The 12789-nt window shown below is 36.6% G+C and overlaps 2 protein-coding genes across 3 annotated transcripts; one reads left to right on the forward strand and one right to left on the reverse strand.

Annotated features, from left to right (window-relative positions):
- Positions 1–610: 610 nt before the first annotated feature.
- On the forward strand, positions 611–4098 carry LOC132163293 (receptor-like protein 33). The gene has a single exon (XM_059573525.1). The coding sequence runs from the start codon at positions 698–700 to the stop codon at positions 3914–3916; it is 3219 nt and encodes a 1072-aa protein (XP_059429508.1). The 5' UTR covers positions 611–697; the 3' UTR covers positions 3917–4098.
- A 2177-nt stretch (positions 4099–6275) lies between these two features.
- On the reverse strand, positions 6276–10815 carry LOC132163295 (serine/threonine-protein phosphatase PP1 isozyme 2-like). 2 transcript variants are annotated; one of them, XM_059573527.1, is made up of 4 exons: positions 10479–10815; positions 7319–7878; positions 7035–7247; positions 6276–6802 (listed from the first exon to the last, which is right to left on the reverse strand). In XM_059573527.1, exons 1-3 carry the CDS (start codon positions 10654–10656, stop codon positions 7083–7085), a joined length of 903 nt encoding a protein of 300 aa, XP_059429510.1. In that variant the 5' UTR covers positions 10657–10815; the 3' UTR covers positions 6276–6802; positions 7035–7082. The 2 variants fall into 2 exon arrangements, with proteins under 2 accessions (XP_059429510.1, XP_059429511.1); XM_059573528.1 differs by lacking the exon at positions 7035–7247.
- Positions 10816–12789: the final 1974 nt, after the last annotated feature.

The raw sequence follows: 12789 nt of genomic DNA on the forward strand, positions 1-12789 counted from the left end.
TTTGAGGGGGTATGTGGACTTTCCTTTATTTTCTTTTTCTTTTTTTCTTTCCTCTCGACTAAAGTAGATTTTTAATGTAAAGAATCCAAAAGTTTGTTTAATTAATAAAATATAATATTTAGTTAAAGTGTAGAAATATTTAAAGAGTTCAATATTTTCTGATTTTGAAAACTGGCTAGCTAAATCAACTAAATAATTTCTTTTTTAAATAAATAAATAAGAAAAGGTCAATGTGAATGCTGTAATACCTACCTCACCAAATTATGGGCCATTGAAAATGTCTTGAATTAAACATGACATGGAAATATCCCACTGCCAATAAATTGGGAGTAGGAAAGTCATGAGGAATCAATAGATCGAGGGGACAAATAGGAATTGGTAGGTGATTTACACGACTTGACCTTAATTTCCTCTCATTAGCCCCTCAAATCCCACTTTATTCATAATCTGTACCTACCTCGAAATAAATTTTAGCTTAAGCTTCCATGCTCCTCTGTTGACTCTCATTTTCATAATACATTTTTCAGAGTCTTCCCCCAACTCCAAGGCCACGTTTCTCGAAATAAATTTGTTAGACGCTGGCTGGAATTACTACAGCCGCCAACAACACACCATATATATATATATAGATTTCATTACCTCTTCAATTCTTAACTCTACGAGCTAGTGTCTCTTAATTACTACAGCCTCCCTCCAAATGAGAATTTCCTTCTTTTCATGGCTCTTCTTGGTGCCCATCTGCTGCACACTTTTCCTCAACTTCTCTACCGTCTTTGCGGTGTCTCACCAATGTTTGGGCAATCAGCAGTTGTTGTTGCTCGAATTGAAGAATACCCTTATATTCAATTCTACTTTGTCCACAAAACTTGCTAAGTGGAACCAAAGTGTCGATTGTTGTTCTTGGGAAGGCGTAACCTGCAACGAGGGACGTGTTATTGGTCTCGACCTGTCCTTTGAATACATCTCGGGTGGACTTGGCAATTCAAGCAGCCTCTTCAGTTTTAAGCACCTCCAAAGCTTGAGTTTGGCTTATAATGACTTCAACAATTCTCATATTCCACCACAGTTTGGCAAGTTGGTGAATTTGAGTTATTTGAATCTCGCATATGCTGGCTTTGCAGGGCAGATTCCTCTTGCGATTTCGCGCTTGACAAGGTTGGTCACTCTTGATTTATCTACGACCTATTATTACATCTATCAACTGAAACTTGAGAATCCAAATTTAAATGTGCTCGTTCAGAAACTTTCGGAGCTTATTGAACTTTATCTTGATGGTGTATTTATATCAGCACAAGGTAATGAGTGGGGTCAAGCTTTATCATCTTCACTTCCAAATTTGAGAGTGCTGAGCTTGTCAGAGTGCAATCTTTCAGGCCCTATTGATTCCTCCTTACAAAATCTTCAGTCCCTCTCAATTATTGATTTGTCTGGGAACAATTTATCTGCTCCAGTTCCAGATTTTTTTGCAGATTTCAAAAATTTGACATCCTTGGATTTCAGTTATTGTTACCTGAATGGAAAATTTCCTGAAAAGATCTTCCAGGTTCCAACGCTACAAACGCTTGAGTTGTTCGATAACCCTCGACTTGAAGTTTCTTTCCCTGAATTTCCTCCAAATGGATCTCTTCAAACCATGGAACTTAGCTATACATATTTTTCTTCGTCATTTCCACCTTCTATCGGTAAACTTAAAATGTTGTCAAGAATAGATTTTGTGGGATGCAATTTCCACGGATCAATTCCAGACTCAATTTTGAGCCTCACACAATTAGTCAGTTTGGACTTGTCAGACAACAATTTCAATGGATCAATTCCAGACTCAATTGCAAGCCTCACACAATTGGCCTATTTGGACTTGTCATACAACAATTTCAACGGATCAATTCCAGACTCAATTGCGAGCCTCACACAATTGGTCAATTTGCGCTTGTCACGCAACAATTTCAAAGGATCAATTCCAGACTCAATTGCAAGCCTCACACAATTGGCCTATTTGGACTTGTCATACAACAATTTCAACGGATCAATTCCAGACTCAATTGCAAGCCTCACACAATTGGTCTATTTGGAGTTGTCATACAACAGTTTCACCGGATCAATTCCAGGCTCAATTGCAAGCCTCACACAATTGGTCTATTTGCACTTGTCAGGCAACAATTTCAACGGATCAATTCCAAATTTTGGGATGTTCAAGAATCTGACTTCCTTACGGCTTGATAATAATCATCTGTCTGGTCAAATTAACTCCACTCAGTGGGAAGAACTTTTGAATCTGGATTTTGTTGACTTGAGCGGCAATTCATTGAATGGGAATATTCCAGTTTCTCTACTTTCCCTTCCATCATTGCAAGAGTTAGATCTTTCACACAACCAATTTTCTGGCTCCTTGGACCTTAGTGTTTTTCAAAAGTTTGAAAGTCATTTAATGCTTGATCTTTCATACAACAACTTGTTGGTTGAACTTAATGGTTTTAACATTTCGTTAACCTCATTCCGCCAATTTTACCACTTAGGGTTGGCTTCTTGCAAGTTGAAAGTATTTCCTGATTTCTTGAGAAACCAATCCAGATTAGACTATCTAGACCTTTCAAACAACCAGATCTATGGAGAGATACCAGCAAGCATCAGTCAATCCCTTGCCAACACTTTCTTCTTGTCTCTTTCAAGTAATAAATTATATGGGAGCATCCCTAGATCAATATGCAAAGCTACAAATCTTCAACTTCTAGATCTGTCTAATAATTCCTTTAGTGGCACAATTCCCCAATGCTTGATTAAGATGAGCCGTATACTTGGGGTGCTGAATCTAAGGACAAACAACCTCAATGGCACAATTCCTGATGCATTTCCAAATAATTGTGGTTTACATACTTTATATCTCAATAAAAACCAACTAGAAGGGGGGCTACCAAAATCTTTGGCCAATTGCAAATGGTTGGAGGTCTTGGACATTGGGAACAACCACATCAAGGGTACCTTCCCATTTTACTTGAAGAACACATCCATGTTGAGGGTTCTTGTTTTGCGATCTAACAAATTTTACGGGTCCATTACTCATCCAGAGCCTAATGCCACCTGGCCAATGCTTCAAATTATAGATGTGGCTTCAAACAATTTTACTGGTAACCTTCCAATAACACTTCTTTTGACTTGGATGGCAATGATGAATCGTTCACAAGAGGCCCAATCAAGGCTAAGTTACCTTGAAACCCAAGTGGCTGGAATTTATTATCGAGATATGATAACAGTTACTATCAAAGGTTTAATGGTGGAGTTGAAGAATATCCTAGAAATCTTCACCACTATTGACTTTTCTTGCAATGGTTTTGATGGTCCAATACCTAAAGAAATGGGAGAACTCAAAGTGCTTCATATTCTCAACTTGTCGCATAATGCTTTCACGGGCCAAATTCCATTATCTTTGGGGAAATTGACAAATCTTGAGTCACTAGACCTGTCAAGCAACAAGCTTTCTGGTAAGATTCCTATGCAAATTGCCGATGGTCTTATTTTCCTATCAGTTCTCAACCTTTCCTTTAATCAGTTGGAGGGAAAAATTCCATTCATCAAGCAATTTGCCACATTTTTGGAAACTTCCTTTGAAGGGAATGAAAGATTATGTGGCATCCCTTTAAAATCACACTGCACATATGAGGAGCCGCAATTGTCACCTCCAACATATGAAGAAAAACATTGGAATTCTGGAATTGTGATAGAGTGGAATTACATAAGTATTGAATTGGGATTTATTTTTGGCATTGGAATTATCATTGGGCCGCTTATGTTTTGGAAGAGGTGGAGGATATGGTATTACAAACATGTTGACCACATTCTTTCCAGGATCTTCCCTCGATTATATCTTGGAAAAGAATACCATAAAAATTGCAGACACAGAAATCAGAGGCGGAGGCACTAGTCATAGTTATGCAGCACAATACCTCCAGGTTTATCATTATTAATTCTAGTCGTTTTGGTTTCGGTATTAAGCAAAAAAAAAAAAATCCATGTAATTCGATGCAAGTATTGTCTTATGGTATGATATTTTGTAATTGGCAAACTATATTACTCAACTATGCACTTGTTTGATATTATTTTTTTGGGGACTACCTACGAGGCGTACATGTCATGCGGAGGAAAAATTGGCCATGCTTTCACATTTGCGTGGGTCATTGCTTTCAAATTCCCCTGTCAGAAGAGAGGTATTTATAAAGTATGTGATTAGTCTAGGAAAACATAACTAATAGTGTTTCCTTTTGAAGGTTTGACTCCTTTTTTTTCACTGGCAAATTGTAATCATGTTAATTGACCAAACACTGAAATTCACTGCTTAAAGGCCAACCAACCATGTTTATGCACAGGGTGGATTAGCGCCCAGCTCGATCTCTTATCAAAATTAAATAGGGTTGTTTATCTTTATCCCACATAACCTGATTCCTCTCTCCATAGAATCGGAGGAAATAAACATTTTTAGTGATGAGGCTTGATACCAGGAGAATGGGTTGGGTAAGGCTACTGTCATTTAGTGGTTTGGGTTTAAAATTTGGGATATGGGGAACCCAAGAAGAGTCCCAAATTGGAAGGGGGGAATATGGGTAAATTCGTAAGCAAGCGCATGCTTCAACATGAGGTTTGGAGTTGAGAATACTTTCCCAGACCCCAAGAGCAGCCTCCTGGAATAGTTTCTGATATTTAACTTTCAGCAGGATTGGAAATAATTTTCTAGCCAAGTTTGGCAATGAGAGCATTGTTTTGACCCTTCATGGATCTGATGCCTAGCCCACCTAGGGGTCGAGGTAAACAGATGCAATACCATGACTTGAAGCTGAGATCCTCCTCCAAGGATCTCACAACCTAAAATAAAAAGGAAAAGGGATTTCCTTGCCTAAGGCCCTTGGAGGAGGAGAAGTTGCCAAAGGGAGAACTATTAATGAGGATGGAAAAGGAGGCGGATGCATTGCACTCCTTCATCCACTTGGAGCTGAAATCCCAAGTATGAAAGCCCATTCTATTCTGTCAAAAGTCTTCTTCATATCGATTTTTATGTCCATGAGCCCTCTGCCTTTTTTGTATTTCAAAGTGTAAAGCAACTTTGATAGGGTATAGATGGTGAACAGTGGAAGGGCAATGTCGCTTGGGGACTAGGGTTCAACTCTTTTAGGAATTTCCCATCCCTAAAAAAAACTTTATACTAAGTTAAGGACCTCCTGTTTCACCGTGGCCCGGTAGGATTTAATGAAAAAGGCTGTAAAACCATCTGATCCAAGGGCTTTTGTGGAGCCTAAGTTGCAGACATGTTGTCCTCCTCAAAGATGGCAGGTTCTAAAGGGTTTATAAGGGATTCATTTGGCAAACAACCCAAAATTTTCCTAAAACATTTTCCTAAAAGGTCAACTTCAAAACATTCTTATAATTTATATCACATCAATCACTTTTATTACTATTCAAAACACCCACTACAAAACATAACTTATTATTTTTCCTTACACAAAATTCAAAACTTATTTCTACTTTATATTACATCAATAATTTCTTATTACTAGTCAAACAAAAAATCCAATACACAATCCTTTACCAAACGGGCCAAGATTTTCAGAGAAGTCAGGGAAGGAAGAGGAGAAGAGGGTTTTGAAGTGTGATTAAGAGCAAGTTCCCACTTCTGTCTGAGAGCCAAGTTTCATTTGAGGCCTTGAGGAAGTCGATGGCATTTTGTATGCTTCTAATGATAGTTGAAGTGTGAAAGAAGTTTATATTAAGATCCTTACAGGCTAGCTAATAACACTCTCTGGAATTACTTTTCCAGAGGACTTCCTCTTTTTGAGCAGTTCATCTAGGTCAGTCTTGAGGGCCTGGTTCTGGACTGTGGGGGGCTGCTGTTGGATCTAGTCAAGTTGGTCAGTATGGGATTTGATTTTCTGGTGGATGTTCCCAAAATGAAAAAAAAAAATTTCCACACCTTTAAAGCAGAATTTTTTTTTTTTTTTTTTGTTTTAAACCTTTAAAGTAGATTTGAGTGCTTTAAGTTTTTTATGGACAGTTAAAAGGCAGTGGAGCCAGAAACCCTTCAAGTGACAATCAAAAAGAAAAATCGATTATGGGAAGTCTGCAAATGCAGAGGTTAAGTATGAGAAAAATGGAAGCTGCATAATAATACAAAGTTCTCATGTATTGAAACGTCGGATACTTGAATAATCACATTCCAGCAACCAGAATACAGTTTGACAATTTTTCAAGCATACTCGAATAATCACATTCGCATGTCTTGGAGCATGCTACAATTACGTTTAAAAGCGTAACATTTGTATGAAAAGCTGATTAACACTTTACTCTTGGGAGACCAGAATCATGTCAAAAAGAAACATGGAGGAGAAGAAATTAAGAAAAGAAGGCAATAGAAACTCTAATTGCTTATACTAGCATTTGCTACCACGCAACATTTGCAATGCCCAGCAGTAGTACTATTGCAGGGCTTATAAATATTCATCAACTCAAACAATTTCCCCGTGGAGTCTATGATGTGTAGCCATTTACAGACCAAATGTATTTGCTCACCAAAATTTCAGTGAGAGAGCTTTGACAATCATTTTAAATCAAAATTCTGACTTTGCCACCACCCTAAATAGCAATTGGCTGCAAAATGACAAGTCACAAAGCTCCTTCTGAAGAGAGAATTTTCGGTATATATATAACTCATACCTTCAACACAGAGGAAGAGATACTAGATTTTCAACTTATGTTTGAAGGAGCTTATGATCCAGCCTTTCCATCTTCACAGCGCTTTGTTCAGAATTAGAGTAAATGCATTCTGCAAGCAAGGTGTCAACACAAGAATGATGAGAATTATTTTTGTTCGAGAGCAGAATCAAGTGATGACACAATATAAATTAGAATTGAAGAATAATTGTGGCAAGCCCATTACTAAGCACATGCCATTCATCATATATAGTTGTAGCTTTTCATATTAACATAAATTGAAACACACAGATGTTTCAGAAATGACCAAGTTTGCAAGACAAAGGTGGTAGCAAGAAACTCACATTAGCAAGTCTAAGGTGCAATGCACACTGCAGTGTTCACAGATTTGTTCAAATGAAGTTTGACTTTTTGTTAAGAATTTGGAAAGAACACATTAAGGTTTCATCAACACTCATCATTGCACCAGCATTATCAAATTCGCCACAATAGTTAGGAGCAGAGAATATTGTTACAAGCTGCCTCTCAGCAAAGAATTCATACCCCTCCTCAACAACCTGGAACAATATGCATCCTGGTAAGCTACTTGAGTGCAAAAAATAGGGGCAAATAAGGGACTGTCACTAACCTGATGTGCTCGACAAACGAGGTCCATATCATTCTTCATTAAGAATTCTGACACTTTATCTGGACCAAAGGTGTAAGAGACTCCACGGTCATTCATTCCCCAGCCTTTGACATCTCTACTAGGATCCGACCAAAGTAAATCACAAAGCAAACCAGAATCTGGCACGTCAGTTGGACGAGGTAAGTTCCTGATTTGATCTAAATTTGTTAGATCAGGGGAGAGGCCACCATGCATGCACAATATTTTATTGTCTATGAGCGCGGCCACAGGAAGACAATTAAAACAATCAGCAAAGGTTTTCCAAAGTCTTACATTGAACCGGCGTTTACATTCATCATAAAATCCATATATCCGATTAATTGAAGCACATTCATGGTTCCCTCTCAAAAGAAAAAAGTTCTCAGGGTATTTGATTTTATAGGCAAGCAAAAGGCATATTGTTTCTAAACTCTGCTTGCCACGGTCCACATAGTCCCCTAGGAATAAATAATTGGCATTAGGAGGAAAACCCCCATGCTCAAAAAGCCTCAGAAGATCAGAATATTGTCCATGAATATCACCTGGTAAAAGAAAAAAAAAAAAAAAAACAAATATTAGTATTCACTTCTTTTGGTAAGTATAAAAACTAGTGTTCGCTTGACTTGAAGGGAGATAAACGTGATACATGCAGAAGAACAATCCAAACCCCCATCATAGAAACAACAAAAGGTAGCCCAGTCAAAGGTTAAGCATTGTTTTTAATATGTTATCTAAATTAGCATGAAAACAAACAAACTTCTATATTTAGGTGATAAAAATACATCAAGATATACAGAACACATCTGCCAAATGGCATACTCAAGTAGAGAATATTAAAAAAAAAATCCCAGCTCCTGGAGTTAATCCTATTAGAAACCTACATTAAACACACAATTTAGCATTTAGCACACCCTAATTACGTATTCACTTTTTAATAAAGGCTATTTAGTAGAAAACAAAAAATTATGTAGGGTACGTCACCATTTCAGTATTACCAGGAACTCTCTCCCTAGTAATGGATCCCATTTCCCATGCTTCCAGCATCTAAAACTTGTGGCAAGATGTTTTGGCAACTTTAGGGGTAACATGCTTCCAGTATCGGGGGTTATGTATGAGGTGAAATCTGGAGCCGTATTCTTTGTTTCCTACACTTGTATCACTATAATATTTATCATTTATGCTTTTTTTTATAAGTACTAATTTATAGAAATGAAAAACAAACACAGCCCTCATACACAAAATGTATACAAGGTAGACAACCATCAAAGGTGTCCAAAATCTAAAAAATTTACAAGGTTTAAAAAGATTCAAAAATGAGGAAGAAGGACCATAGACTACAACCCAATCTAAGAGGGATCTCATAAAAGTGAATTTTAAAGAAAGCACGAAGGTCTCGCAATCCTCAAAGTGGAGACGATTCCTTTCTCTCAAATGTTTCACATTAAGAACGAAGGAATAAATTTATCATTTATGCTTAAAAATATTACATAATAGTGTAACACAATATCCAATTTAATTTAGGCCTTTTAAGATCTACTCATACGAATAATCGCCCAAAGACATTTCCCACATTACTTCATGTCAACCTTCCCAGTCCATGACTTCTGTCTCCACTGAAGTCACCTATACACCCCAAGTAGGTTATCACACTGATCAATTTCAACGTGTCTGCTATAAGCACAACCCAATAAACATGGAACCTTGACAAATAGAAGCATATTGCCTAACTTCAACCATAGTTAACCCCCTACTCTCACGACCTTTATATAATAGCGTATGTGTTTTGAGATTTAATTTCATCATAACCATGGTCTATCAAGCACACTAAGTCCAACGTAACCCACAGGCCCTTCCCACTTTAACAGCATGAACCAGAGCATCAATATATGGTACAACAATGTCAATCAGTTATGGCAAACAATATCAGATGAGACCATCTAAAACCAACCACTACCTGTCTGAGAATTTCGGTTAAAGAATCGTTTCTATTTGGTATAAAGGAATCCAAATGATGATTTTGATGCACCATAGCGAAATAAAATAAATAATAATCAACTTTCACTTTTTTATATGTAGTAAAAGTTGTAAAAGCAAAACTATGTTTCACAATTTTGGCAAATATCACCAGAAACTCATGTATTGTAGTCAACACATTCAAGACAGGAAAAAGCAATCTGTTTTAAGAAATAAGGTCGAAACATAGCATGTTTCTATTGAGCTGTTGATGGTATATATGCTTCGCTCTTAAAAGCAACTAGTTTTAACTTCTACATAAAAGCAGGTTTTTGCCTCATGATTTCAGAAAATTACTCTTTACAGTGCATAGTCAACTGGAAAAGGAGAAGGTACATTTTCAAGCGCTAATCATATGATACCGTAATGTGCTGTACCTAAAATCTCGACGATTATTTCAACCAAACTCTATATTTTTCATTATGTAATCACTTCCATGCTATGAGATAAACATGTCATAACTCCAAAGACTCTCATGACAACCTCATCTGCACCTCCAAAGAAGATCAAAATTCTGGCAAAAAACATCCTCAAAGAAAAATCGGCCTCAGTTCTCTCTTCTTCACTTCATAGATTTGAAGGCTCTTCTAGACAACTTCATAAAGTAGACCTGGTTCACCCCAACCACCTCATTGATGATAGAAGACCCTCTTGTATGTGGGTACCATAAATGTGATATAGCTTCTCTCTTTCTTCCTCTATGCCGTTGCCTTTCTACAAAACTTTCTCTAAAGCAGATTAAGACTCTGAACACTTTACACTTACATGTAGCATCCTCCATCCCCTCAAGTCCCCATTCTTCCCTATGATTGAAGTAGAGGGGAATGGAAAAGACTAACCCATCACAACAGCACGTAGATATCTTGAATACTATCAGATACTAACTACTAAACCTCAAGAAACACCAAGTTTTTTACTTTGAGATTACCAATCACATATACCGCAAATCCCCAAGAGTTGGTAAAAATTTTACTTTGTGTAAAAGTTGGGTTTTTTGGGATGCGAATGATGTAAGAGTTGATAAATTCTCCAACAGTGCAAAAACCAATAACAAAAAAAAAAACAACTTTTTTACACAAGCTTCCAAGATTGAAACAAAAGCTAAACGTTGACCCAAGAGAGAACGCACCACAGATCTTGATGGGGGCCTCGATCTCAAGAAGATTAGGCTGCTGGAGGAAGATTTCTCTGGAAACAGAGCAGAGCTGGCGGATCTCGGTCTCCATCAACTGTACCTGCTTCCCCGCCCGCACCTGCCGATACTCCAATAGCCTGTTGATAATGTCATCCAGTACCGCAGGGTCCATAGTCCCCCCTTCCCCCCCAAAAAATCCCACCAACGGTAAGAATCTGAAAAACGAGACACAAAGCCCTCTGGTCTTCGCCTTTAGTCTCCCTCCTTTACTTGTTTCTTCTTTTGGGCTCTGTTTGCTCTGCTGTTTTTAATACATTTATGGAGCGGGCTCTTTTTGAAATGTGGTTTGGTGGGTAGAGCTGGGTGGGGTATGCTTTGAAACAAGAGCAAGTGGAGAATGTGACTTTTCTTTCTTAATAAATTTAATTTGATTTGTTATTTACTATGTAATGTTGCATTACAAATAGTTTACTAAGATTAATTGTCTTTTGTTCGATGTCTTGTGCATACACGACACAAAAGATAAATCGATATTAACACGTCTGCATAGTAAAATAGTTGTGGATTCGGGTTGTGATATATAGGTACGATTCTAGACATGTCGTATTATTTTTTTAAAGTAATAACAAATATGGCCAACAATCATAGAGTGAGCCGTTTCTTTTGTTTATTTGTTTCTTTAAAATGTAATATTTATTTGTGATCACCATCATGCTGATGACTGTAATGATATATTAGTATTATTATGATCATTGTTGCTATTAATTTTTTCGAATGATTCATTGCAAGCAAAGGCAGGTTATTGGGTATTGAAAGTACTCCCTAAATGAAGTAATGAACAAGTCTTTGAAGGTACATTTCCCCACACCCATAAAACCCAAAATGGTTCTTTCTTTCTTTTTTGTTCTCTCTCTCTGTCTCTCTTAGGATTGGGGTACAACTTGGATAGTGATACTCAGAAAGAATGAATTTCAAAGGCAGGTTATTGGGGCAGCTAAACTTACACCCATTTCTCTATATTTATAGGTAATTTTTAAAATTATCATTAAATATGTGATGAATATTTATTAAATTTTAATTTGACGATAATTTAAAAAGCCACTGTGAAAAAATTGGTATAAAAAAGTGAAAGTAAATGTAGTATCATTTTTTAAATTGTGCTTGTTGTATATAAGAGAAAAATTACTTTAATGGTCCTTGAAGCTTAACATTTTATCAAATTTAAATTACTCTTTAAGATTTAAAAGTCATCAAATCAATCTTTAGAGTTTAAAGTGTTATCAAATTACTCTCTATTTCCTTTTGTTAAATTCTTAACGGCCTGAGTGGTATGTGACCGTAATGCCTCATCATACGTCGGCACATGACTAAAAACTTGTACACAACAATAACCACAACAAAAATCCATGGAAGAGGGTAGATGTGCAATCACGCATTTGTTGTGGAAGGGGGTGGCAGAGCAGCCGCTCCCGAGATGGTGGCCTTTCTCTTCGGTGGCACCCTCTTCAACCTCACAACCGATAAAAAAAAAATGAGCTCTACTATACTTTCTTTCTTTTTTTAATTTTTTTTTTTTCTTCTTCTAATTGATGAAATGGAAAAGGCTAGAAGAGAAGCTCTACTATACTTCTTGGTATCTCTTACAACATCCTGTCACCTAGATTGGACGATTCAATTTTGCATTGTGAATATTCTTCAGACTTTCTTCAAATTTAGATTCTGTCAAAGTGTGCTTCGCCTTGCAATTTTTAAAGCCAATATGTATATAATTGGAGCAGCACTACAAAGCGGCACTATTTTCGAAAGGATAGAGTTTTACTTCAAATTGGGTTGGATGAATTTTCTTCAACTTAGTATATAAAAGTGATATGTGTTTATAACATGTGAGATGCACATAAATTTTTAATAAAATTTATTCTAGCTTTGTCACTGCTATTAAAAAAGTATGTGCTTTTCACATGATCAAATGACACGTGTCACTTTTATAAACTAGATTGAAAAAAATTCTTCCAACCCAATTTGAAAGAAAACTCTTTCCTTTCTGAAATTCATCTAGAAATATAGTGTTGTTTAATGGCACATTTGTAATTTACAATTATATTTGGATGAATTCTGAAAAAAAAAATAAATAAATGTGCTATATATCCTCTTCTGATTCTTCTCATATTTTTTACTTTTAAAATTATAATTGGATCTATCAGATTCATGTGTGAGATTCAATTGTAAATTTGAAAAGTGAAAGAACAGGAGAAGAATTCGGAGAGAAAAATATAGATTTTAAAAAGTGAACAAATGAGAGAAGAAT

This window comes from Corylus avellana, chromosome ca10, assembly GCF_901000735.1.
Source record: "Corylus avellana chromosome ca10, CavTom2PMs-1.0".
NCBI lineage: Eukaryota > Viridiplantae > Streptophyta > Magnoliopsida > Fagales > Betulaceae > Corylus > Corylus avellana.